The sequence below is a fragment of the Mustela putorius genome, unplaced genomic scaffold, assembly GCF_011764305.1.
Source record: "Mustela putorius furo isolate JIRA1106 unplaced genomic scaffold, ASM1176430v1.1 tig00537227_pilon_pilon_pilon, whole genome shotgun sequence".
In the NCBI taxonomy this organism is placed as follows: Eukaryota; Metazoa; Chordata; class Mammalia; order Carnivora; family Mustelidae; genus Mustela; species Mustela putorius.
In genome coordinates, this window is record NW_025422368.1 from 11,237,083 (window position 1) to 11,265,058 (window position 27,976).

At 36.5% G+C, this 27,976-nt stretch overlaps 1 protein-coding gene across 5 annotated transcripts; it reads left to right on the forward strand.

Moving 5' to 3' along the window:
- The first annotated feature begins 4 nt into the window (after window positions 1-4).
- PUS7L (pseudouridine synthase 7 like) lies at window positions 5-27,830 on the forward strand. 5 transcript variants are annotated; one of them, XM_004765565.3, is made up of 10 exons: window positions 80-142; window positions 1,203-1,381; window positions 3,034-3,953; window positions 13,448-13,607; window positions 14,081-14,273; window positions 17,689-17,787; window positions 20,570-20,651; window positions 21,983-22,260; window positions 25,332-25,385; window positions 26,919-27,830. In XM_004765565.3, the coding sequence occupies exons 3-10, from the start codon at window positions 3,050-3,052 to the stop codon at window positions 27,243-27,245; spliced, it is 2,097 nt and encodes a 698-aa protein (XP_004765622.1). In that variant the 5' UTR covers window positions 80-142; window positions 1,203-1,381; window positions 3,034-3,049; the 3' UTR covers window positions 27,246-27,830. The 5 variants fall into 5 exon arrangements, with proteins under 5 accessions (XP_004765621.1, XP_004765624.1, XP_004765626.1 ...); XM_004765564.3 differs by having other exon boundaries at window positions 5-1,381; XM_004765567.3 differs by lacking the exon at window positions 1,203-1,381 and having other exon boundaries at window positions 5-142.
- Window positions 27,831-27,976: the final 146 nt, after the last annotated feature.

A 27,976-nucleotide genomic window follows, 5' to 3' on the forward strand; every position in this document is an offset into this window, starting at 1 on the left:
AGAAATTCCAGGTCTCGCGTAAGGCTCCTCTTTAAGTGGGAGCCTGCCCCTTTAAATACGCCGCTGTCGCAGACGAAGTAATTTAGAACTTCCGGACATGCGCGCAGCGTTGTGCCCAGGAATTCCTTAACTTGGACGCGAGGTAGACCCATAGAGCTTCTTGCTTTACATAGGGGCTGTGTGCGGGGCAATGACAAGATTAGCCTTGGGACCCCCGACTTTTTGCCCGAAAGAGGGAGGCGACGTGAGCTAGTATCAGCGCTGGGGCAGGCGGGGGCTGTGGAGGGAGAAGCAGGTGGAGACACTGGTTGTGCTCGGGGTACTTTGGATGCGCCAGAAGGCAACCCCGCCAGAGACTAGTTCTGCGACTTGGTGGCGGAAAGCCAATAGGCTTGACTGCAGTGGAGCGTTGGCATTTGAAGGAAGAGCAGGAGGGGAAAAGCGCTACCTGCTGCCTTTCTAACATCTCCGCAGAATCTGCCCCCAACCAACAATTCCCCAACTTTGGGTCAGCCACTCGTCTCCGCCCCGCACCCTCGTCAAGAAGTCTGCTGTCTAGGAATACTGCCTATTTGTGTTAAACTCCACGTGGGCTTCTAGCCTCCCTCCAGCTCAGTTCCACTCTTTGTATTACTAAGATGCTCAGTTGTAATTCCCTGAACATTACGTTCTTCCCAAGGTGTTCTAGCTAACCCAGTAGCTTAGAAGGTCTTTATATCCTCTTCCTTCTACTGGGGAAAGAGTACATCATTATTCTTTACTAGGACAGTCCTAAAACTGCTCTCGATGACTGCTTTCCAGCTCTTGGACTTCATCACATTGATCTGCTCAGTGCCGTCATTCATCTTACTGTAACGTCTTTTTGGACTGTGTCGTTTTTTCTACTCAAACACCTCCAGTAGCTATATGTTGACCACTTGACACATCCCAAGTTCTTGGTTGGGCATTCACTGTCTAGCATTTTGGTTCTAATCCTAGCTGTATTTTCCAGAACTGTACTACAAAACTTTTCCTCCTATTGTTCATGTATCTGGGCTGTTTAGTTTTCCCTAACACATTGCATATTTGGTTTGTATGTACTTAGGATATGTCTCTACCTTATTTCTATGTCTTGAATTGTTTGGAGGACTTAAATGGTCCCTTGTATTATGCTTTCTCTGGTTATCATAAGTGAAAGTGATCCGTTGGTTCCTTTATATCAGTCAGAGACAACCTTTCTGAGTTGTGACTGAGGAATTACAAATTTAATCAGCGGCAACAGTTAACACAAGGAATTGAAGAAAGCCATTGTAATTGGAGTATAGTGCGTAATGGGAAAGGGTACAAGATAAATTTGGAGAACAGATAGAGTCCAGAATCTTAGCGGTCTCTGGAAGCCAAGGTAAGTAATTTAGATTTCATTATCAATATGATTAGAGGTCTTAAAGAGGGTTGTGATATGATTTAACTTACCTTTCAAATTATCGTTCTGGCCATGTGGAAAATAGGCAATAGTGGACTAGTTAAGTAGAGGCAGATTCGAGACCTTCACAATATGTAAGAATTTCTAAGATGGGAGTGATAAATGATGGAAGGACAGCAAGAGTAATCAGAGAGCCAGACGCTTAAACTTGATGTAATTTTTGGTGTTGAGAAAGTCAAGGTTATGACCAAGATGAAGTAAAAGTGACTTGAAGTGGAGATCAAGGAACAGAGGGACTGTGGTGTTAAACAGATGATGCATATGGATGGACATGGAAGTCATGCTGGATGGGAAGACATTGAGGGAGTTGTTAAAATCATCTGTGAATGAAGAGGAGTCGTCTGGAGACCAAAGAGAAGATGATAGCAGATGACAAAGCCTGATCTGATCGCATGAACTTCAAAGGCGTTGGGATTTGGGGGAGGTAAAGGAGTGAGAAATAGTTTGCAGAATTGGCAAACAGAAAATATTTACTTCCTCCAGGTCCTAAGTTAAGTAGGTGTGAAAGGAAGAATAGCCTTCACTTGAGAGGACTAGAGAAGCAGCATCATGGGGAAATAACTAGGTTTCAGTTACGGCAAGAAACTGAGGAGGCTATGCAGGAAATTAAGGAACAGAGGAAAATAAATATATCCTTATGTAGTCTAGGAAATTAGGATATAGAGACTTTGCTGTGATTTCCATGTGACACGATGCATGGGGCGCTTTACTAAATTGGTTCAGATTAGTAGAATACATTTTAGAAATGGGATGAAGGTCCAGAAGATGATGAGTTACCTAGAGAGGTCGTTAGTATGTGAATAGTATGTGGTCCCTGGGTATTTTATCTTTGATATAGCACTGTCTGGTATGGTAACTGTAGGCTGTGTGAAGAGTGAATAAAGGCTTTTTCAGAGGATTATTCTCTTACCTACTGCTTAAGATTTGTGAAGTGTTCTCTCTGATGCCAATAGGACAGTTGGAATTTTCCTGTGGATCAACATCAAAAGTTTGTATCTGTAAAAGTCTGGAACTAGGTTTTCAAGAAAGTTTAAGGCTCATGATTAATTTAAGTGTGTTTTGAAGCATAATCAAGTTGCAAGCTGGTTTTTAGAACTTCATTTATCTATCAATTTGGACTATTTCTTCCTGTCTTCTAGTCCTTTCTCTCATCTCTAACCCCTAATATATAAATCTAGCCACAAATTCTCTGGAATTAGCTGGAAATTTTCAAGGATGGGATTTAGACAAATAACTTTCAGTCCTATGTTCTGGTCTCTTTGTGGGCCTACAAGTGGTTATTTTTAAAGTAAACTTGAAACTGATCCATTTCAATCCGGGATATAGATGGAAACTTGGAGTGGGTGAAGAATGAAGTTGCAAATCATCATTTATAACAGAAAAGTTTACCTGTTAATTCATCTTGGTATAGAAGAGTGAAAATACACATGACATATAGAAATAAATTGCTAATGCCTTTTAAGGGGACTCATGATTGAAAGGGAGAGAGAAAAATCCTACAAGTATATTTCTTTATTGTTATCCATAACTTTTCTTTCTGGTAACTGACTGCCTCTTTGTTTCTTTTGTAGGCATTGTTATTTAAGGATGGAAGAGGATACAGATTTTAGGATCAGGTTTAGTTCCTTGCGTTTCATTACTGATCATGTTGGATTTCATGGCACTATAAAAAGCTTACCAAGTGACTTTGTTGTTATAGAGATTGATGAACAGGGACAGTTAGTTAATAAGGCCACCAATGAGCTGATTAGTAAAATACAACCTGAGCCAAATAATTTTGCCAAAAAGACAAAACTTGATTTTCAAAATTTATCCTTTAAAGAGGGAAGGAACCAAGAATTCAGTACTTTCACTGGGTGCTCTGATGATGACCACAATGATCAGTCTCCTTCAGAAAAGGAAGATACTATCAGTGATGGAACTTCCAAAAGTGAAGAAGAAAAAGTTCACGTTTTAGACAACTTGTTAGATGAAAAAACTAATGAATTACTGAATCACTTTGCCTGCGATATAAAAGAGAAGTGGAATTCTAAAACTGAGCTAATTGGATCATCTCCTGAATTCTCACTGGGCAGAATCCTTGACAAAAACCAGAGGGCTATTTTGCATAGTGCTATTAGGCAGAAATTCCCCTTTTTAATAACTGTTGGTAGAAACAGTGAGATTGTTGTAAAACCAAATCTTGAGTTTAAGGAACTCTGTCACTTGGTATCTGAAGAAGAAGCATCGGACTTCTTTAAATATTTGGATGCAAAGAAAGAAAATTCCAAATTTACCTTTAAACCTGATACAAACAAAGACCACAGAAAAGCAGTCCATCATTTTATCAACAAAAAGTTTGGAAACCTTGTAGAAACCAAATCTTTCCCCGAACTTAGTTATAATGCTGGTAATCCAAATGTAGTGATTACAGTAAGATTTCGGGAAAAAACACACAAGCACAGGAAAAGGTCTCTTTTTGAATGCCGGGATCAAAAAGTTATATATACAGGTAATGTAATAAGTCATTACCATTTTCTTTGATAAAGTTAGTTAAAATAGTGTGAAAGATTAATAATTTCAAATGAATTAAATAGACTTAACCAGAGGGGTGTCAGAAAAAATATTTGGGTGTGGTTTTTAGTGGAAGATAAAGCCTTCCGAATTACACTAATTTTAAGAATTAACCTTATTGATCAAAGTATGGTTAGCACAGATGCTTATAATTAGCATAGTCACAAATTTTCAAGGTTGAAGGAGTTATTTTGTGTTTAATAAGTTTTATTGGAGATAAATCTTGATTTCATTTTTTAGAAGTTATTTTAATTAAAATTAAATACTCAGATAAGTAGAGCATGTCTGCTGTGCTTGGGAAAGTGAAGAGAACACCTTGTTATCTAAACAAATGAACTTCACCATGCAAGGCAGAGAACCTCCTTTCAAGGAGCTCCTTCTTTGTCACTCTTTTAGAGAGGAGGTTCTCAAGCTTTAACATGCATTAAAAATCACGAAAAGGGCTTGTTAAACAGATTTCTGAGCTGTATTCTCAGAGTTTCTGGTTTATAAGGTTTGGGGCAGGGCTTTCAGAAATGCCCAAGGTGACACTTTTTCTGCTCAGCCCGGGGACCACATTTTGAAAATCACTGTTTAGCAGATATATTCAATCCTTAGGCCTGGAAGGAACTGATGAAATCTTACTCTACAAGTTTGGCTGATCAGGTTTAATTGGTCTGTATCCTACATGAAGAATAGGAAGTGTTTCAGATGGTCTTGTTTTATAGATAGAGCAAAGCTTTTTAATTTTTTTTCCTGGTTAAACGCATTATTTTATTTATTTTTTAAGTTTTTATTTTAATCACCCAATGCTCATCATGACGAGTGTACTCCTTAATTCCCATCACGTATTTCACCCATCCCCGTCACCTACCTTCCCTCTGGTAACCAGCAGTTTGTTCTCTATAGTTAAGAGTGTTTCTTCATTTGTCTCTCTGTTTTTCCCCCTTTGCTCATTTGTTTCTTAAATTCCACATATGAATGAAATCATATGGTATGTGTCTTTCTCTGATTGGCTTATTTCACTTAGCATTATTCTAGCACCATCCATGTCATTGGAAATGGCAAGATTCCATTCTTTCTTTCCTGCTGAGTAATATTCCATTTTATGTATATGCAACTTGTTTATCCATTCATCAATCCATTAGTGGACACTTGGGTTGCTTCCATATCTTGGAAGCATAAATATTGCAGCTATAAATGTAGAGGTGCATGTATCCCTTTGAATTAGTATTTTTGTAATCTTTGGGTAAATACCCAGTAGTGAGATTGCTGGATTATAGGGAAGTTTTATTCTTAACTCTGAGGAAACTCCATACTGTTTTCCACAGTGGCTGTTCTAATAGTGCAAGAGTGTTCCTTTTTCTCCACATGCTTGCCAACACCTGTTGTTTCTTGTATTGTTGACTTCAGCTATTCTGACAGGTGTGAGGTGATATATCATTGTAGTTTTGATTTGCATTTCCCTGATGATAAGTGATGGTGAACATCTTTCATCTTTTCATGTGTCTGTTGGCCAGCTGTATGTTGTCTTCTTCTTTTTCCTTCCCTTTTTAAAAAAAAAACTTTTTAATTTTTTATTAACATATAATGTGTTATTAGCCCTAGGGGTCCAGGTCTGTGAATTGCCAGGTTTACACATTTCACAGCACTCACCATAGCACATACCTTCCCCAATGTCCATAATCCATTTTTTTTAAAATAATTTCCACACCCAGGCTGGAGCCTAATGCAGGGCTTCAACTCATGACCTTGAGACCAGCACCTGAGCAGAGATCAAGAGTTGGATGCTTAACAGACTGAGCAACCCAGGCAGGCATCTGTTTGTCTTCTTTGGAGAAATGTCTGTTTGTGTCTTCTGCACATTGTTAAATTGGATTATTTGTTTTCTGGATGTTGAGTTGTAGCAACAACTTTTTCTGGAAGTTGAGTTTATATATTGTGGATACTAAACCTTTATCAGATATATCATTTGCAAATATCTCCTCCAATTCTATAGGTTACCTTTTAGTTTTTTGATTATTTCCTTTGCTGTGTAGAAGATTTTTATTATGGTGTAGTGCCTGTAGTTTGTTTTTGCTTTTGTTTCCCTTACCTGAGGGGACCTATCTACAAAAAAAGTTGCTACAGTTGGTGTCAGAGAATTATTGCCTATGCTCTTTCCTGGATTTTTATGCTTCCAGGTCTAACATTTAGGTCTTTCATCTATTTTGAATTTATTTTTGTGTATGGTGTAACAAAGTGGTCCAGTTTCCCCAACACCACTTGTTGAAGAGATTGTCTTTTTCCCATTAGATATGCTTTCCTGCTTTGTTGAAGATTAGTTGACCATATAATTGTGGGTTCATTTCTGGATTTTCTTTTCCATTCCATTGATCTATGTGTCTGTTTTTGTGTCAGTACCCTACTGGGTTGATTGCTTCAGCTTTGTAATATAACTTGAAGTCTGGAATTGTGATGCCTCCAGTTTTGTTTTTCAAGATTGTATTGGCTATTCAGGGTCATTTGTGGTTCCATACAAATTTTAGGATTAGTTCTGTGAAAAATGCTATTGATATCTTGATAGGGATTTCATTAAATGTGCAGATTGCTTTGTAGTATAGACATATTAACAATGTTTGTTTTTATAGTCCATGAACACAGGATGTCTTTCTGTCTCTCTGTGTCATCTTCAATTTCTTTCAGAAAGAAAGCATTTTATAGTTTTCAGAATATAGGTCTTTCACCTCTTCGGTTAGGTTTATTCACAGGTATCTTTTTTTTTTTTTTTAAGATTTTATTATTTAGTGCACTTGTCAGTGAGATTGTTTTCTTAATTTCTCTTTCTACTGCTTCATTATTAGTGTGTAGGAATGCTACAGATGTCTGTGCATTGATTTTGTATCCCGTGACTTCAGTGAATCCATTTATGAGTTCTAGCAGGTTTTTGATAAAGTCTTTCAGGTTTTCTATGTATAGTATCATGCCATCTGCGAATAGTGAAGGTTTTACTTTTTCCTTAATTTGGATGCCTTTTATTTCTTTCCATCTTTGATTGCTGTGGCTGGGACTTCTAGTACTATGTTGAATAAAAGTGGTGAGAGTGGACATCCTTGTCTCGTACCTGACCTTAGAGAAAAGGCTCTCAGTTCTTTCTCATAAAAAATGGGTGTGCCTGGTGGTGGGTATTATGGAGGGTACGTATTGCCTGGAGCACTAGAGTGGTGCATAAACAGTGAATTTTGGAACACTGGAATAAAATAAAATAAAATAGGGGAAAAATGAAGTTAGCTGGGGGTTTTTCATATATGGCCTTTTTTGTGTTGAAGTGTGTTCTTTCTACACGTACTTTTTTGAGGATTTTTATCATGAATGGATGTTGTACTATGGCAAATGCTTTTTCTGTGTCTATTGAAATGATCACATGGTTTTTCTTATTGATGTTATGTATCACATTGATTGGTTTGCAAATTTTTAACCATCCTTGCAACCCAGGAATAAATCCCACTTGATTGGTGAATAATTTTTTTTTCCAAATTTTTTTTGGATTTGGCTTGCTAGGATATTGTTCAGGATCTCTGCCTCTGTGTTCATCATAAATATTGGCCTTATATAGCAATGCTTTTAAGATAAAAGCAGCAACACAAATTCACACAGATTATATGAGGCACAGAAACAGGATTATATAATGTAGGGACTCTGGTATAAATGAAGAGATTGGACCTTGAATCTCTGTGGGTTTTATTTTATATTATGACTTCAGTTCATAAAAAAGGTCTATGAACTTTTTAATTTCTTTAAGACTAATTTCCACAAATGGAAAAATGAAAAAAAATAATACCATGGGCAAGGAACTTAATAATTTGTAACATTTGGTTGTACTTTTATTTTTTTAAAAGATTATTTATTTATTTATTTGACAGAGAGAGATCGCAAATAGGCAGAGAGGCAGGCAGAGAGAGAGAGAGAGACAAGGAAGCAGGCTCCCTGCTGAGCAGAGAGCCCGATGCGGGACTCGATGCCAGGACCTGAGCCGAAGGCAGCGGCTTAACCCACTGAGCCACCCAGGCGCCCTTGGTTGTACTTTTAAAATGGGGTAATGGTAAATTCACAATGATATTCTAACTATTAAATGAAATAATTAATGAAAAATTTTAATATATATAATTATTCAAATGTGGATGTCTTCTGTCCTGAAATTTTGTCTGGTGTGTGATTTGCCTTATTCATGAGAAAGCTGCTAGTACAGCACTTGACACATGAGGCATGCAGTAAATGGTAACAGATAAATCTATTTTGAAGGAAAAGCAAAAGTAGCTTTCAATGTGGAAAGGAGAGTTGCTGATAAGGGATTTAAGCAGTTATAGATTTTATACTGCTTGAAATTCTCACTGTATTAATTTGAATTATTGAACTAAAAAATTGTGGAAACTTTTTATGCATTAGTTTAAATTAGTTTTATAAAAACTATGAATAATTTGGTGGATTTATTAAGGGGAGGAATTGATGGTTCACCAGAGAATTGTATGGAGATATTGGGGTATCTACAAGTCTAAGAACAAAGAAAAAGACCAAGGTAAAGTATGCCTTGCCCATATTTTGCACAGGCCAACCTTTTGTAAGAACAAAATAACACATTTTTTAAAAATTCTTAACAAATATACCTATCTAAAAAGTAGAACACTTAAAAAAACTTATTTTTATTGTTATAAAATATACATAACAGGGACGCCTGGGTGGCTCAGTTGGTTAAGCAGCTGCCTTCGGCTCAGGTCATGATCCCAGCGTCCTGGGATCGAGTCCCACATCGGGCTCCTTGCTCGGCAGGGAGCCTGCTTCTCCCTCTGCCTCTGCCTGCCTCTCTGTCTGCCTGTGCTCGCTTGCGCTCTCTCCCTCTGTCTCTGAAAAATAAATAAAATCTTTAAAAAAATAAATAAATAAATAAAATATACATAACAGAATTTGCCATTTTAACCACTATTAAATGTACAGTTTAATGGTATTAAGTACATTTATTTGACAGAAAGAGAGTATATTTTGAATTTGGGGTGTGTGTAGTGGAACTAATAGTATTAGTGCCAGAAGATGGATCATTGTTGTCAATCCCAAGTAGATTTTCAGTGCTCTTCTGGTATTCACACAAATGCCTTTTGTGGCCAGTAGAATATGGCAGAAGTGATGGTGTGTAACATCTAAGGCTAGGTCATAAAAAGCATTCTACTTTTTGCCTATTTCTTGGCTTGCTCACTGTGGGGTAAGCTGGCTAATATACTGTGAGGATATCCAGGCAGTCCATTGGAGAACTGAGGCCTCTGGTCAGCAGCCAGCACGTTTGTCAGCCATGAGAGTGAGTCCCTTTGGAAATAGATTCTCCAGCTCCTGTCAGGCTTTTTAATAACTATAGCCCCAGCAACATCTAACTGCAACTTCGTGGGAGAACCTGAGCTCAAGCCACCAAACTAAGGTGCTCTTGAATTCCTGTCCCACAGGCACTGTGAGGGATAAGTGAACATTATAAGCCACTAAGGTTTGGGGTGACTTATTATGCAATATTAGATAAATGGTATATAGCAGTTGATCTTAGGCATGTGCAGATCACTAATAAGCAGATACCTCAAGGGATCACCTATGCAGATTTCTGGACTTCTGCCTACAGAGCTTCATCTTATCTAGAACTCTGCCCTATTGATTCCTGATCACTCAGCCTTCCTGAGCTCTAACCTGTAACCCTTTTAATTCAGCATAAATGCTGTGTTCTACCTGGATTCTTTTTCCCTGTGCTATGGTCTAGAAACTATCTAGGCAAAACAAACAAAAACGCACAGTATTTTAGGCTCACTTCCTGTTTTCCTTTTCTTTTTGAATCATAGTTCTGTGCTGCCTGTTCTCCAGTGGCTACAAACAGGTGTTCCATATGTTTTGTCTAGCTATCTGTTTATAATGGGAGGTCGTATCTAGTACTGATTATTCCAGTATGGCTACAAGTGGAAATTGAATTTTAAAGTTTAGTATAATTCATTTTCTTTTTTTAAAGCACTTCGCTTTTTCCAAGTAATCAGAAAACGTTATAAATCTTATAAATTAAAAGTATAAATTTGGTGGCCTTTAAGTTTTCCTGTGTATTCCCATGTTATTTACTAACTTAGTGAGATTTCAATGTAAGAAGACAAATTTAAATCAATTTATAATTTTATTTCCATTTATAATTTATAATTATATAAATTTATATGCATTTATAATCGGAATTAGGTAAGTCTCATTCTCTTAAACATTCCACATATATAAGACACAGATTTATTAACACAAATACCAAAATCATGGATTTGATTCTCCTAAATATTCTAAGTTCTAGATAATCCCAAATTAAAAAAAATCCTTATGCACTGAAGCTAACCAGCAACAAATTATATAATTTCAGACAATCTGGAGGTTCCTTCCTGCATGGCTGAGCTTGCTTAACATTTCTTTGACTCTTAAGATATTTTAGTGACTTCTGTCTAGTTCCACAGATTTGATATATTTGAGGGACTACTATATTTTTTCACATTATTCTTAATTGACTCTCAAACATTTGGTTCTCAGACACCTGAAGAGTATAGCTCTTATAAGTTACTGTATACCCCAAACAACTTTTGTTTGTGTGGTTATGACCTATTGATTTCTAACCTTTTAAACTAGAGAAATTGTCGAACCACCATGTTGTACATGTGAAACTAAAGTAATATTGTGTGTTAGTTATACTTCAATTTAAAAACCCCAGAAAAATCTAAAAATAATGAACTAGTTTAAAGAAACCTATTACTAGTAACATGAAAAATAACCATATTTTTCAACTAAAAAATTAGTGACAAGAGGTATTATTTTACAATTCTGCAAATCTTTCTAATATCTGCCTTAATAAAAGTCAGCTCGATTCTAATATCTGTTCTTACATTCAGTCTTTTGGAATTTTTTGTTTTGATTGAATCAAAAGAATAAAACTCACCTTTACACAGGTATGTATTTGGGAAAGGGAGGATATTATAGGCCCCATAAAATAATAGGGTCCCACAAATCCTACCAATACTGAAATATTTGATATTTTGATCTTAATGCTTTGATTGTTTGCCATACTTCTTTTCGTTCTTCAAACCCCTAGAACAGCAACACTTCCTCAAATTGTTTGCAGCCTCCTAAGACTAAATGCTTCCAAGGCAAGGATCATTTTTATTTTATTGACCATTATATCTTTAGCCAGCACATCTTCTGAAATCATTTTATTTCAAGTTTGTGATTAAATCTTAAAACAAAAAGCTGAAATATCTCGAGGTTATAATTTCTCTACATTTTACGAATGGGCTTTTAATTTCATTTTATTGGGGCACCTGGGTGGCTCAGATGGTTAAGCATCTGACTTTGGCTTGGGTCATGATCTCCAGGTCCTGGGATTGAGCCCCATGTTGGGTTCCCTGCTCAGCAGGGAGTCTGCTTCTCTCTCTCCCTCTGCCTCTCCCCCTTCTTGTGCTCTGTCTCTCTCTGTATCTCTCTCAAATGAATAAATTTTTTAAAAATTTCATTTGAAGTAAGTCATAAAAACAGCTGTCCTGGAATCAGATGTTTATATTTGTATTTATTTGGTTAGGATACCCAAAAGTGGAAAGAACAAATTGTGATTTTGCACACAGAATTAGCTTATATGATTGTCTCCTTTCTTGTACCTCTTTTATCAGTTCTTTACGAATAACAGATTAAGGGGGGTAGGAGAAGAATAAATGAAACAAGATGGGATTGGGAGGGAGACAAACCATAAGTGACTCTTAATCTCACAAAACAAACTGAGGGTTGCTGGGGGGAGGGGTTTTATTATGGACATTGGGGAGGGTATGTGCTATGGTGAGTGCTGTGAATTGTGTAAACCTGGCGATTCACAGACCTGTACCCCTGGGGATAAAAATACATTATATGTTTATCTAAAAAAAAAAAAAAGAATAACAGAGATCATGTGCATTTAACTTATCATGGCTGTAATAGAACATTTGGAGAAATCTGGGGAGCTGTATGAAAGTACAAAAAATAGTGGCCCTGGTAGTAAAAATAAATCTAGAAAGTAATGGATAGTGCTTGAATATTCTTCAGAAGTTATAGCTGTTTGTTTATACTTTAACAATTTTTAAACACTTAAGTTTAAAATATTTTTCTTGTAGAAATTAAAACATTGAAAATATACATCGCATTGTAGATTTTTACTTTTCCCACAAATTATATGCACTATCTATATTTTTTAACCTACTATTTTTGTGTTTTTAGAGATTATTCATATGAAGATATAAATATATAGATCTTCCCCATTCTTTTAAGCAACTTATGATATTCTAAAATGTGATACTATGTTTAGCTATTTTATTTATTCATAAATGGATGGATAGATATATACATACATTTCACATCCTTCTACTTCCTGAATCACATTTATGTTTAATGTTCATCTTTCCTAGAGTATTCACTATTCAGGGAAACCCTTGTAGCTGCTGATGACAGTTACAGAAAAAAAACCTGCATTTGTTTTCATGGTTTGAGGGAAGAGGGCAGTAGTTTGATGTATCTTATAAGTAAATACGGTGAACGGTGACTTGAGGTATTTTGTTACTATCAATGCTGGCAGGTATATAGGCCAGCATATTGAGGAATTTCTTTGGTGGTAGTTGGTACTGGGCTTGTTCCTTCTCCCTACCTTCACAATCTAACTCCCACGCTGTTTTTAAACACCTACCACAAAGCAAATGCTATTTTTATCTCTGAAACTCCTGAAGCTCCCAGTTTATGGGGTGAGCAAACATAAAGAGAGAAATTATAATGCATGGTGGCATGTGTCATGGTATTGATAATGACAACTTGTGGAGACATGCAAGTTTGTGTAATCAACCTTGTGGAGTTTATTTATCCATTCAGCAATTATTTGCTGTGTGTTAGGCTATGGGTATAACAGTTGAGACAACAAACATGATCCCTGCTTTAGGAGCATTCAGTCTTGGGAACCTGGGAAGAACTTAAGGGAGAACTGCTGCTGCTGTTGGATCATGAAGAATAAACACAAGTATGGCCAGTAAAATGGAAGGAACACATTTTAAACAGAGGATTCAAATGTGTGAAAGTACAAAGCTGTGGAAGGCTCTAAATCCACCCACAGATTCTGAGACATTCTCTGTGTCATACAGCATATACATGCAGAGACTGAAAAGGGAGACTGAGTTCAGATAAAAATGCCAAATTAAGGAATTTAGATGTTTTTTCAATAAGTATTTTCTGAGCCAATTAGCATTTTTCAAATGACTGCTGAAATCTAAAACACTAATTTTATATCTTGTTAAAAAATGGCTACATTAATAATTTGATTCATTATATTAATCTATTAGATCTATTAGTCTACTAAGAAGTAGTTGATGTAGCTCTGTGTGTGTGTGTGTGTGTATAATCTGGGATTTTTGTTTGTTTCAGCCTTTACCCTACGGAAAGAAAATCTGGAAATGTTTGAAGCACTTGGATTTTTAGCTATCAAACTTGGTGTGATTCCTTCAGATTTTAGTTATGCAGGCCTAAAAGACAAGAAAGCCATCACCTATCAAGCAATGGTTGTTAGAAAAGTGACTCCAGAAAGGTAATCTGACATTACTTTATAAGCTAGAACTTTACTTTCTCATTGCATCAAATAAATAAATGTGAGGTTAAAAACTCACTAGGAGCATATTAAGTAGGAGCATGTTAACCTCCTGTCAATAGTAATTAATTGATTAAGGGCTTATTGAGCAGCACATTCTGCCTTAATATGATTATCTTCTAAATAATGTTACGTCTTAAATTTATACTGAAAAATAGGCAGTTTTAATACAGAAACTTTGAGAAGTGGCAGATTATAAATGATTGAATTGTTCAGTTCATAAAATAACTTTGTGAATATAATCCTAGAGTAATTTTTTTTTAGTGCACATTTGTTGAAATAGCATTACCTTTTGAATTTCAAAAAAAATTTTAGTGTTCTGATAAAAGTAGTTGTCTGGCAACTGTCATTTAAACCTTATATTAATTTTTAAGTGTAATATTTAACAAGTCTATATGATTTATCATTTATAGGTTGAAAAATATTGAAAAAGAAATTGAAAAGAAAAGAATGAATGTGTTTAATATTCGATCTGTAGATGATTCCCTTAGACTCGGTCAGCTCAAAGGAAATCACTTTGATATTATCATCAGAAATTTAAGAAGCCAAATAAATGACTCTGCAAACCTGAGAGAAAGAATTTTGGAGGCAATAGAAAATGTTAAGGTAAGAAAACTCAATTTTAAAATAGTGTAACAGGAAAATCTTTGTAGGCCTTATCTTTATGTTGAGACAAAAAGGGAAACTTTTTTCTTTTGTATCTTTTCTTTTTATATGCATGTCATTATTTTTAAAAAATTATAATTAGGGCACTTTGGCTTATTATTAATTTTCTTCTTAGTACATTTTTTGTATTAAAAAACAAAACTTTAATGTAATTTTAAAAATAGAGTTATGGGGGGAATCTATCTGCATAAGAAGAGAGGTGTTTTTTGTTGTTTGTGTGTTTGTTTTTTTAGCATGTGCCATATGGAATAGTATTTTATTTTATTTATTTATTTATTTTAGATTTTTTATTTATTCATTTGACAGAGATCACAAGTAGGCAGAGAAGGAGGCAGAGAGAGAGGAGGAAGCAGGCTCCCTGCTGAGCAGAGAGCCTGATACGGGCTCGATCCCAGGACCCTGGGATCATGACCTGAGTTGAAGGCAGAGGCTTTAACCCACTGAGCCACCCAGGCGCCCCTAGAATAGTATTTTAGGCAAAGGGATTAATTTGGGAGGAAATTTTGTTCAGTGATTTTTTTCCAGAACTTTTTGTTAATTAAATAGTTATATTACTTAACAGAATTATGCACAATCTTTTTTTTCTTTTCAATCTAATTGTGAATTTTTTTTCAATGCATACAAATGGTAAATCATACACATTTTATTATGTTACAATAATAACTATTTAAAATATAAAAGTGACATTTTCCAGGCATCTCAATATGCCATAACCTTCAGTCTGATCATCTAGACTATGTATGGGTTAGCAAGCTTTCTCTGTAAAGAACCAGATAATAAATAATTTTGGCTTTGTAGGCATATGGCCTCTGTTGCAATCACTCTTCTGCCCTTGTGTGGAAGCAGCCATAGACGATACATAAATGAACGAGCATGGTTGTGTCCCAGTAAAACTTTATTTATAAAAACAAGTGTTGGCCACATTTGACTTCTGGGCCGTTAGTAGTCTGACAACCCCTGATCTAAACTAGTAATCCTCAATCTGGAGTGCTTCTAGGCAATCTCAGCAGTCAGTCCCTACCCCCAAACCAATCAAATAGGAACATTTGGGAATGCAGCTTTGGTTATTAGTATTTTTTAAAAACTCCCTAGGTGACTTTACTCTACAGCTAACGCTGAGAAACACTGATCTAAGATCTTGACCACAAAGACATTTTTACACAATTTTATTCCTCTCCAAAGGAAAACAAATAAGCAAAACTGGTTTTTAAATCACTATTATGCCTATGGTCAGGAAAATGACTTCCAATGAAAGATTTTCTAAATTCACGTTTATTTGGGGCGCCTGGGTGGCTCAGTGGTTAAGCCGCTGCCTTCGGCTCAGGTCATGATCTCAGCGTCCTGGGATCGAGTCCCGCATCGGGCTCTCTGCTCAGCAGGGAGCCTGCTTCCTCCTCTCTCTCTCTCTCTGCCTGCCTCTCTGCCTACTTGTGATTTCTCTCTGTCAAATAAATAAATAAAATCTTTAAAAAAAAAAAAAATTCACGTTTATTTGTGATTGAATATTCTTTATATGATGGGTTTTTATCCTTTTTTCCTAGACCTACCTAAACTTTTTCCTCCCTCAAAAAATTGTTATTAAATGATATTCCTTAAACAAAGGAGAGAGAGTTTCTCTGGATTCTGATAGCATTTATTGCCCATCTTTCATTTGGAATTTATGAATATACAACTGCCTATTATAAAATCTCCATTAAGAATGATTTTAACTTGGGACGCCTGGGTGGCTCAGTTGGTTAAGCAGCTGCCTTCAGCTCAGGTCATGATCCCAGCGTCCTGGGATCGAGTCCCATATCGAGCTCCTTGCTCCACAGGGAGCCTGCTTCTCCCTCTGACTCTGTCTTCCACTCTGTCTGCCTGTGCTCGCTCTCGCTCGCGCTCTCTCTCTCTGACAAATAAATAAATAAATAAATAAAATCTTTAAAAAAAAAAAAAAGAATGATTTTAACTTTAGCCAACTTTAATTCTGCAAATAAGAAGTCTTTGAAGTTTAAAAAAAAAAAAAGTCTTTGAAGTTTTGTTTTAGAGGGTTTTAACTTTGACTTCTAGTAACTTTTGTTATATCCAGTCCTAAATAATTTGAAGACGTACTCAAAGCTTTTTTGGTTATTCTAGAGTATTATTTGATACTATTTTTCTAAATTTGAAATAAAAATTGTTATGAGAAATACTTATAAAGTGAGCATGAAAAATTCTTAGCTTTCAAGAAACGATCTGGACCCAGTGTTTTCTTTGTGAGAGCATGTTTATCCCCTGACCAGTGTCTTTAAGGTTGCAGAGTAATTTACAATTTTCTCTTCCTGGGGAAGTGATGCCATGTCATTGTCTTGGCCCAGGCCTTCAGAAACTGAGATAACTAAAAAATGAATTGTTATGTATAAAGGAACCAAGACTTGCTGGGTTTGAAGTAAATTTATTTCTTATTCCCAGCCTCACCAGACAGCAGAAGCATCTCAAAATCAGAAAGAGCTTCTGGGCAAAAATCAGATCCAGTCCTAGGTAAACAGTTTGTTTTGGAACTTCGCTGGTTTAGCACTGAAAGACCTGCATCCCACAATCCCTTCAGTAATGTGAATGGAAATCTGACATACTCTTAAAGCTTTTTTGTTGGTTTTATTTTCTATCTTTTAGTTGTTTGGTTTTCTCCTTTCTTTTCTTTAACTTTATACCATTTTTCAGACCATTTGGCTCTTACGTGTGTATCAGTGATTATAATATTCTTTCATTAAAATAAATATGAAGAGAAAGACTTGGTTACATATTCTGACACAGTAATTATACTTATTTGTTGTAGTCACTTTGGGTCTATGACAAAGAACCAGACTTGGTGACTTTTAAATAACAGAAGTTTATTTCTTAGAGTGCTAGAGGCTGGAAGCCTGAGATCAGGGCACCAGCCTTATCTTCTTCTTGTATTCTCATGTGATGGAAAGAGAGGGAGCTAGCTCCATGTTCTTTTCTTATAAGGAAACTAATTCCATTCATGAGAGCTCTATCCTCATGACCTAATTAAAAAGGTCATGTGTCAGTGTCCTCACCTCTAAATATCATCTCACTGGAGGTTAAGATTTCAACATATGAATTTTGGGGGGAACATGGGTATGCAATCCATAACAATATAGGTTTTTTTTTTTAAGATTTTATTTATTTATTTATTTGAGATAGTAAGCATGTGAGAGAGCACAAGTACGGGGAGAGGGAGAAGCAGATTCCCCACTGAGCAGGGAGAAGGCTGTGGGACTTGATCTCAGGGCCCCAGGATCATGACCTGAGCCAAAGGCAGACACTTAACTGACTGAGTCACCCAGGCGCCCCACAATATTCTTCTAATTAATTGGTTTTCTTGTATTTGTAGAATAAAGGATTTGTAAATTACTACGGACCACAGAGATTTGGGATGGGAAGGAAAGTTCACACCGACCAGATTGGACTGGCTTTGCTGAAGAGTAAAATGGTATGAATTTAAATAAAACTATGATCTGATTTGTTTTGTCGGTTGTACTTACTACATAAGCCAGCCCTTTGCTTTCTTAACCCATCATATAAATGCATATATACACACACACATACATATACCACATACTACATTATTGAACACTTTTGAGCCGCTACTATATTTTTAGTATCACGTTATAATAAAGCAAACTGAATGCAGTGTCCCTGTGTTTCTTACTTGTTTGAGACTTAATGGAGAATTGGCCAGCACTCACCAAATTCTTAAAAAAAAAAAAATTAATAGAGGATTTAGAGAAAACTTAACACCCTACAGTTCCAAAAATATGACATCAAATTGTATAAAATTCCTGTTTCTCATAACATTTAAACAAAAGCTCTTCTGTCTTTTAAACTTCATATTCCATGCTTCTCATTTTTGTAAAGTTTGCTAGAATGTTATCAGTTGTTGCTGTGTAACGCACTACTCCAAAACTGAGTGGCCTACATTGACAGACATTTACTGTCTCAGTGTTCCTGAGGATGAGGCATCTGGGAGCAGCCTCACTGGGTGTTGGTGCATCAGGGTCTCACATGGTGTGCAGTCACACTATCAACCAGGCTGTAGTCTTTGGAGACTTGAATGGGCATAGAGAACCTGCTTTCAAGCACACTCCCATGGTTGTAGGCAGGAAGATTTAGTTTCTCAGCATAGGGCTACTCATGGAATGACTTCTCTGAGAGACGAGTCCAGGAGCACAGAAGAGTGAGAGAGACCACAAGACCATAACATAAATCTCAATGTCTTTTATAATGTAATCTGGAAAGTGACATTTTTATTCCGGCTCTGTCCCACTTAATGGGCACACAGACCCACCCTGATAAGTGTGGGGGAGGACTGTGGTAGGCATGAGTAGCAGCCAGTGGAGATCATTGGGGGCCAGCTTAGAGGCTGGCCCCACAGCTCGACAGCCATATTTTCTTTCCTTTGAAGCATCCCTGCCCCAACTTGTACATTCTCTGCATCTCAATTTAAATTTTCATCCCACTCCCAAGAAAAATTGAATTCTTCTTATCTTGTGACCTCAAAGCCTCTTGGACTTCCCATCTTAGGTTTTAGTATATTTTACTGTTATTGTTTATTCAGTCTTTTCCAGTAAACAAACATCATATCTCTCTTGCTCAACACTCTAACCCTAGTACAGTGCACAGTGCCTAGCACATAGTAGATGCTTAGCAATATTTATTTGAATGAATTAGCTTCTGAATATATATTTGAATGAATGAATGACTACTGTAAGATTGAGTATAATTTTAAGTTGAATAATCTGTCTTAAGATCCTTTCCTATTCTAAAACATATACTTAGAAATCATAGTGCTGGAGACCTATAATAATAATAATAATAATAACGATACAGGACCTCATAGAGACATTAAAAAAAGGAGCATCTTTTTATCTATTTAGTTTTTAAAAGAAAATATTAAAGTTGGCAATTTATTTTTTATTTGAGAGAGAGAGCATGAGCAGGGCAGAGGAGCAGAGAGAGAGATAGAGAGAGAAAAGCAGACTCCCTGCTGAGCAGAGAACCCAATGTGGGGCTTGATCCCAGGACCTTAATATCATGATGTAAGCCGAAGGCAGACATTTAACTGACTGAGCCACTCAGGTGCCCCATAAAAATTTAAACAACCATGACTCTTTTTCTTTCTTTTGCAAATTTTTTTTAAAAGATTTTATTTAAATAAATAAATGACAGACAGAGATCACAAGTAGGCAGAGAAGCAGGCAGAGAGAGAGAGAGGAGGAAACAGGCTCCCCATGGAACAGAGAGCCAGATGTGGGGCTCGATCCAAGGACCCTAAGATCATGACCTGAGCCAAAGGTAGCGGCTCTAACCACTGAGCCACTCAGGTGCCCCTCTTTTTCTTTTCTTAAAGATTTTATTTATTTATTTGAGAGAGAGAGGGTAAAAGAAGAGGGAGAGCACAGAGAGAGAAGCAGACTCCCGGCTGAGCAGAGAGTCTGACGCAGGGCTCGATCCCAGGACCCCAAATTCATGACCTGAGCTAAAGACAGATGCTTGGGACACCTGGGTGGCTCAGTAGGTTAAGTGGCTACCTTCGGCTCAGGTCATGATCCCAGCGGCCTGGGATGGAGGACTGCATTGGGCTCCTTGCTTGGCAGGGAGCCTGCTTCTTCCCCTGCCTCTGCCTGCCACTCTGTCTGCCTGTGCTTGCTCACTTTCTCTGAGAAGAAAGAAAGAAAAAGAAAGAAAGAAAAAAGAAAAAGAAAGAAAAAAAAAGAAAGATGCTTAACTGACTGAGCCACCCAGGCACCCCAATTGGCAATTAAAAAAAAGATTTTGGCAATTATTTGTAAGATCAGACAATTCCAAGACTTGAGAACAGAAATGAAATTAGTGGATCACCATTTCCCTATGCCTTCTTCCTTCCCTATTTTTGTTATATATGTTGGTCAAGTCTGAGTTTTATATGATTCCTTCATACTTGCATTCTAAGCTTGATGATAGAGGTAAAGAATGACAGAAGTAGAACTATGGAAATGACAGATACTTTTTCCAGTCCATAATATTTTAAACCTATGTATGAAGTTGCTTTGTGCAGATATATTTCCAAATATGGTGCTGTTTAATTTTTGAAAGCTTGAAGATAAAATTACAGTTTCAAATATTATTTGTTAAGTGCCTATTCTCTTATGGTATCCAAGAATTTGTATCTTTTTAAAAAAGTAAGTAATTTGTCATTTTTGTTTAACATATGTTTGCTTGCTTGATTTTTAAAGGTGGAGGCTATAAAATTATTTCTTACACCGGAAGATCTGGATGATCCTGTAAATAGAGCAAAGAAATATTTTCTTCAAACTGGTATTTAAAAATTTCTTTACCCTATACATAGTCATGCAAATACACAATACAAATGTTATGTCAGCAGGAGGGTATTTATTGCTTTGCTACATAAATGTGATAAGAAATAGCTTGTAATATATTACACATTAAATAATTTTATTACATGTCAAAGACTCATTTTTGGTCAGATATCCAGGACTTTTGTCTTTTTTTAACTCTTGTTTGGGGGTAGGAGTGAGGGGAGAAATAGCTTCTTAGTTTTTCTTGGTCTAAATCCTCAGAGGAGGAGTGCCTGGGTGGCTCAGTGGGTTAAAGCCTTTGCCTTAGGCTCGGGTCATGGTCCTGGGTCCTGGGATCAAGCCCTGCCTCGGACTCTCTGCTTGGCGAGGAGCCTGCTTCCTCCTCTCTCTCTGACTGTCTCTCTGTCTACTTGTGATCTCTGTCTGTCAAATAAATAAAATCTTTAAAAAAAAAATCCTCAGAGGAGTTAAGAATTTCAAATTCTACACTGGTACCAATGAAAGTATACACTACAACTAGAGGAGACTTAAAAACAAACTACATAAAAGTTTATTTGTTATATCTAATTCTTTGTGCACTGTTTTTGGTTTAGTTGCCCATTCAGCCCAGTCATTTTGGACATTTTAGCTCAATATCATGGTGTAAATACAGAATGTTTCCTGGGAAGCACCAAAGAAAATGGTTATGAGTTTGGGTTCTACAGTCAATCCACATGGGTTTGACTCTCAAAATGACTTACATGTTTCTATCTATTTAGAATTCTAAGAATATAATTTCTTTATGACAGTGATTCCTAAACTTGAGTGAGCATAAGAAACACCTGGTACATTTATTAAAATGAGGATTCCTACCTGAATAAGCATCTTTGCATTAGAGTTCGTTAGTTTAATTTTAAAAAGCATCCCATTAGCAAGGCCTGTTAGCATCCTTGATGGATTCAGCCATTTCTTACTCAAAAGATTCTGTATAAATGTTCATAATAGCTCTTTAAAAATATGTAGGCTCAGAGGTTTATTTAGTGGTTTTGTTTTGTTTTTTAAGAAATCTGAATAATTACAAGTTAATTTATCTCCATTTTGAAGTAGGTATACTAATGTGCTTTCTGCTATTTTTTTTTAAAGCAGGGAAAGTGAATGGAGAATGGACCATATGATTAATGACCTTTATTAGACAGAAAAACTCTTCAGGTATAGCCAGGTTTATAGTTGGTGCTAAACGTCATCTTCATATTAAAGTTCATTACCTCTCATTTAGCAGGTATAATAAAAGTCTTTATAACTGGCCTGTAAATGAAAGTGGCTGACTCACTGATTTTCTCTTTATTTCAGAGGATGCTAAAGGCACACTTTCCTTGATGCCTGAGTTCAAAGTTCGGGAGAGAGCACTGTTGGAGTCGTTGCATCGCTTTGGCATGACAGAGGAGGGTTGTATCCAGGCATGGTTTTCTTTTCCCCACTCAATGCGCATATTCTACGTTCATGCATATAGCAGCAAAATTTGGAATGAGGCAGTATCTTACAGACTTGCAACCTATGGATCAAGAGTTGTAGAGGGTGATTTGGTCTGTTTGGATGAAGATATTGATGAACATTTCCCAAATAGTAAAGTAAGTGTCATTTAATCAAAGTTGTCAAAGAGTAGTTACCACACTGGGAACATTAATTTTCAGAAGCCTTGATTTGAGAAACAATTTAGAACTAAGCATGCATTTTATATTTTTATTTGTATTTACTTATCATCTGCTTCTATGCCCAGGGCTGTCTTTTTTTTTTTTTTTTAAGATTTTATTTATTTATTTGACAGACAGAAATCGCAAGTAGACGGAGAGGCAGGCAGAGAGAGAGAGAGGGAAGCAGGCTCCCTGCTGAGCAGAGAGCCCGATGCGGGGCTCGATCCCAGGACCCTGGGATAATGACCTGAGCCGAAGGCAGCGGCTTAACCCACTGAGCCACCCAGGCGCCCCTAAAGAATATATTTTAAACAATTACAGAAGTAATGCACAAAATAGTATCATTAAAAGTGAAAAATCAAAAATTTACATATGAAGCTGTCATCTCCTCATCACTCTTACTGTCTTTCTCTCTCCTGTGTCTAAGAAATTAACCTCTGTTTTTTGGCATGTGTCCTTCTAGACCTTTTCTATGCTTTCCCATAAATACATAGGAGAGTATATTTTTATTCTATTAGCTAACACTGAGGAAAGAAAAAGAGGGCTTAGATAAAGCTCAGAACTTAAAATACGAAAAAGAATACAATTTTTTATAATAATGGTATATGGGGTGTGTAATATGTGTATTTCTTTTATATAAATGTGATTTTATATAATTGCAATTTCAGAGCTTGCTTTTTTCCTTTTAACAATTTATATTACATAAGTTGATTCTTTCATTTCCTCTCTATCCAACTAGTACTTTTATCTTTGTGGGTTTAAGCAATTTAAATAATAAAACTAAAATCCATAAATCAAGTAAAGAAGCTTATTTTGTAATATAATGCAAAAAGAACATTATCTCAAGTTAGTCTTACAAAGATGTTATAAATGTGGAGGGATTGGAGTAGTGCTTTCATATGTAACATCATAACGTCACTGAATTTTACATGAGAAGAGGATCTTAGAGACCCTCTTTTTTAACTCCTGTTTTATAGAAATGAAAATCAAGACCCAGATTACATGACACAGGTAACAGAATTAAAAGACCTAGCCTGAGTTGATCTCTACCAGAGAAATCATGGAGTACATAAAAGGTGTTAGCATCTAGAGAGAGAACATGGCCCAATTTTTCAAAAATGAAGAAACATAGACTCTGAACTCCATGTAAAGGGAGCTTTATCTGAATTAATGGTAGAAGTCTGGATGTATGAATTAAGGTTTTTGTTTATTTGTTTGATTGGTTGGCTTTTGTTTTGGTTTTAAGTAATGGAGATCTTCCTCCAACCAACTTAAAGGAAAGTGGACAGGAATTCATTGGCTCTCAAAACGGAGACTCTGACTAATTCAGACACAGCTATATCCAAACTCCTAAATAATCTGTCTCTATTTTCTTCATCTACCAACTATATTTTCCTCTGTTAGAGCCATTCTTGGTCTGGCTTGTTCTTTCGCTGGCAAGATGGTTATGAGCAACTCTAAGCTTATTTCTTACAACTTGTAGACAAGAGGACTTTTCTTCCCAATGGAATAAAGGCCGTGGAATTAAGTCTCTCTGGCTAGGAAAGACCACTTCCTGTGGACTGGAGTATGTGATCGGCTAAGCCTATGTTCCAAAGGATCCTCCCTGGAACCATATCACCCAAATCATGTTGGAGAACCAGGAGGGAAGCTCCCTGAAAATGAGGGTGCTCCTATCGGAAAAGAGAGTAATGACTAAGCAAGCCAGAGTGACCAATGTTTGCTTCACTGTTTCATTTAGTGGGTGGCTTATGAGTATTTAGATAAGAAAGTGATTTTGGGGAACATAAATCACTAAGAATGGTCATTTAACTGAGATAAAATATGAAACTTTAAAAAGAAATCTAGCAGAATTATAGGTCTTATTTTACCTTGTGAATGGAAGAGATGTCAGTGATTCCCTTTGGATAAATTGTGAAAAATCATGTTTTTTTTCACACATTCCAGAAATCATGTTCGTTTAAATATTACCTGGGCTACGCATTATTTAGTAAGTTAGCCATTCCTAATTCAGATTTTCAGAAGTCTCTGCCAAGACATGGTAATAAGCTCTGAAATACATGTCTTATAAGACTTCTTTGTTCAAAGTAACATTTGCAAGGACAGTTTTGTGATCAGAACTTTATCTGTTTTCTTTTGGAGCTGTAGGAGAAAGGAGAACTTTTTCTCCTTCATATCTTACTAACTTTCCTTCTATTAGAAAAAAAAAGTCTTTATGTAGTTTGGGACCAATCATTTATACTTTATTACTAAGCACTGCAAATAGAAAAGGCAGGACTTACAGGCCCAACATGTTAAAACATGACAATGAAAAGACAGTACAGTTTCTAATAAATGGTGTATAGGGCATGTAATGTTGTGCATCTACAGTTAAAAATTTTAGGAAACTAATCTGATTCTTGATAGGTTTACTAGACTAACAGTTACACCTTTACTGCAGGTAACTTGGTAGATTTTCTTTTAACTTCTCTGTGAACAAGATAGAGAAATGTGTCAGTTAAAAAGTTAGATGAATTCCTAGTTGGAAAATAGCCATATACCGAAAGCACGTTTGCTAATTAAAAAAATAAGTTGATATCAACCTGGAGGGAGCTCTCTAACCACAAAACATGGTCTTCTGTACTTGACCATGTTTTTCAGTATTTTCAGATTTCGAGAATCACTTCTCAGAGAGCATTATGGCACTTGTTGGCGACAGAGATGGGGGGCGGTTTCCCAGAGGCAGATTTTTGATTCAGCTCAACAGTTTTGTAAGTTAGGAAAGGCTGCTGGTGATGAGGTGGAAATGTCACCTTGGGGTGTCACTCTACACCCCCTTTGTGCTCCAACTTCAGTTCTCAGTGGCCCAAACAGCAAGTATCATTCTAATTTTTATGTAGTCTAGAAACAAATTGTGAAAATAATCTTGTTTGGGTATATGTTTATTCAGCATAAGAGTCAAATTATACATAACAGGGAAAATTGAGGCAATGAATCATCCATATTTTTGTCATGTTTTTAAAATATAGGTTCATCTAGTAACTGAGGAAGAGGAATCAGCTGACACGTATGCAATACATCAGGTAAATTTGTTTAAAAATCAGTATTGCTTAGGGCGCCTGGGTGGCGCAGTGGGTTAAGCCTCTGCCTTCAGCTCAGGTCATGATCTCAGGGTCCTGAGATCGAGCCCCACATTGGGCTCTCTGCTCAGCAGGGACCCTGCTTCCCTCTCTCTCTCTGCCTGCCTCTCTGCCTGCTTGTGATCTCTCTCTGTCAAATAAATAAATAAAATCTTTAAAAAAAAATTGGTATCGCTTAGATCTGTATGTAGATACTGTATCCAAAAGACAAAATGTTGATCAGTTCTTTGCTCCCACCTTTTTCTTTTAACTACTTTATAATTCAGGTAGAATTTATTTACAAGAAAAATCACTCTTATCAGTTTATTGTTCTAAGAGTTTTGATAAACATACAGTCTTGTGACTACCAGAGAAATTGAGATAAAGAACATTTTCATCTTTCCCTAAAATTTCCCTGTGCCCCTTTTTAGTCAACCCCCACCCCCAGCTCCAGCCCCCACTCCTGAGCGGTTCATTCATTTTCTGCCCTGATCATTTTGCCCTTGAAAGAATGTCAAATAAATGGAATCATATAGTTTGTGGTCTTTTATGTCTGGCTTCTCTCAATTAGCATAATGAGTTTGAAATCCACTCATGTTGTCTGTATTTGAATTTTTTACCTTGTTCCCTTTTCTGACTACCTTTTGGTATTGTTTAAAATCATCAGCAAAGGAGGAAAGCCCTATAATCTGTAGTGTCTTTTCATAAGGATCTGAGCAAAACACTATTTGGTGCTACTGGTTCACTCTCATGTTTCTAAATAAGAAAGAAGAGCGTAAAGTTATCAACCAAAATACCATTTATGTCACTGAGCAGTAGGGGTTATTTGTTATAGAAACAATATGCTTTTAGGATTATATGACTACATTGAGATTAAATCTTTGTCGGCTAATTAAATGTACCCAAACCTCTTGTTTCCTCTCTTCTACATTAACAATAATTTGTCTAATAATATCTGACTTGAGCTAGTTACCTTGGTTGTTGTGAGTCCTTCTTGATTTTAGTTAGCTCTTTTCTTTGCCTGGTAGCGTTTAAAATAATCAAAGTAGTGTAGAATTTAATAGCATGTTTCAGGCTGATTGTATTGTTTATATCCTGAGACATAATGATCATATATCAGTGACTAACTCCCTTACTCTGTTTCTTTCTCTCTTTCATTCTGTCCCTCCTTCCCTCCCTCCCCCTCCCTTCCTTCTTTCCTTTCTTTCTTTCATTGTTTCTAAGGCTTTATTTATTTATTTGAAAGAGAGGGAGAGAGAGGGAGCACAAGCAGGGGGAGTGGCAGAGGGATTGGGAGAAGCAGGCTCCCTGCTGGGCAGGGAACCTGACACGGGACTCCAGGATCCTGAGATCATGACCTGCACTGAAGAGAGACGCTTAACCAACCGAGCCACCCAGGCGCCCCAGTGATTTTCTTACATACCGAATCTTAGTGATACAATGATCATATATTTTTCTGAAGGCTGTTTCATGTAATTTTGTCCTTCTTCTGCACAGGTGGTTCTTCCAGTGCTTGGATACAATATTCAGTACCCGAAGAACAAAGTTGGGCAGTGGTACCAGGAAGTACTTAGCAGAGATGGACTACAGACATGTAGGTTTAAAGTACCGACTCTGAAGCTCAATGTTCCAGGATGCTATAGACAGATACTGAAACATCCCCGTAATGTCTCATACCAACTAATGGAAGAACATGATACTGATGTCAAAACTGAAGGTTCTCACATTGATGAAGCAACTTTATCTCTTTTGATCTCTTTCGATCTTGACGCTTCATGTTATGCAACAGTCTGTCTGAGGGAGATAATGAAGCATGACTTTTAGAACCACTACCCTTGATAAAACCATATATATGTTACTCTTTAAAAGGAAGGAAGCTAAAATTTCCTGTGCACCTTCCATGTGCTAGGAGCCTTATAATTTTTATCTCCTGTGATTATAAAACATCCTGCTGAAGTGGGAGTTTGGTGCTGATGTTCTAGAGGACTTATAGCTAGTAAGCAGCAGGATCTGGATTTAAGATCCTAAAACCTATGTTTTTTCTATTATCTAATATATCAGTGATGTTTATTCTGTGCTATAAAATTTATAATATTTCTTGACTATTCAAAACAAATAATATGGCAAGATAACATGGAAGAAAAAAAACATGTTTGAAGTAATGTTTATATCCCCTAGCTCCTTGCTTAGAATGTAGATGAAACTAGATTGTAATATGGTTGGAGAGAAAGAGAAATGAAGCATTTTGTTAATTATAATCATCATTCTTTTCTGTTTTTGAAATTATTGATCAGAATAACACATTAGGGAAATATAATCCCTATGTTTATGATAGCTACCCCAGGGTAGCTTACCCCTTTATGAGATAACTTATCTTCAGTGAAGATTGAAATAAAATTTTTCATACAATTTCTTTATCTCAGTATACGTTGACCCTCTTGACTTTCTGTGATATTTTTACCTATTACCTAAAACATAGATTTTAGAGTCAGACACACCTGGGCTCACACTCCAGCTCTGACACTTGCTAGTGATGTTGGGTATGTTATTGATTC

Bases quoted from the DNA above. Each gene is read 5' to 3' on its own strand.
- PUS7L (XM_004765564.3), top strand. From the start codon at position 3,050: ATGGAAGAGGATACAGATTTTAGGATCAGGTTTAGTTCCTTGCGTTTC. The intron at 17,788-20,569 runs GTATGAATTTAA...TGATTTTTAAAG, and splicing joins CTTTGCTGAAGAGTAAAATG to GTGGAGGCTATAAAATTATT. The intron at 25,386-26,918 runs GTAAATTTGTTT...TCTTCTGCACAG, and splicing joins ACACGTATGCAATACATCAG to GTGGTTCTTCCAGTGCTTGG.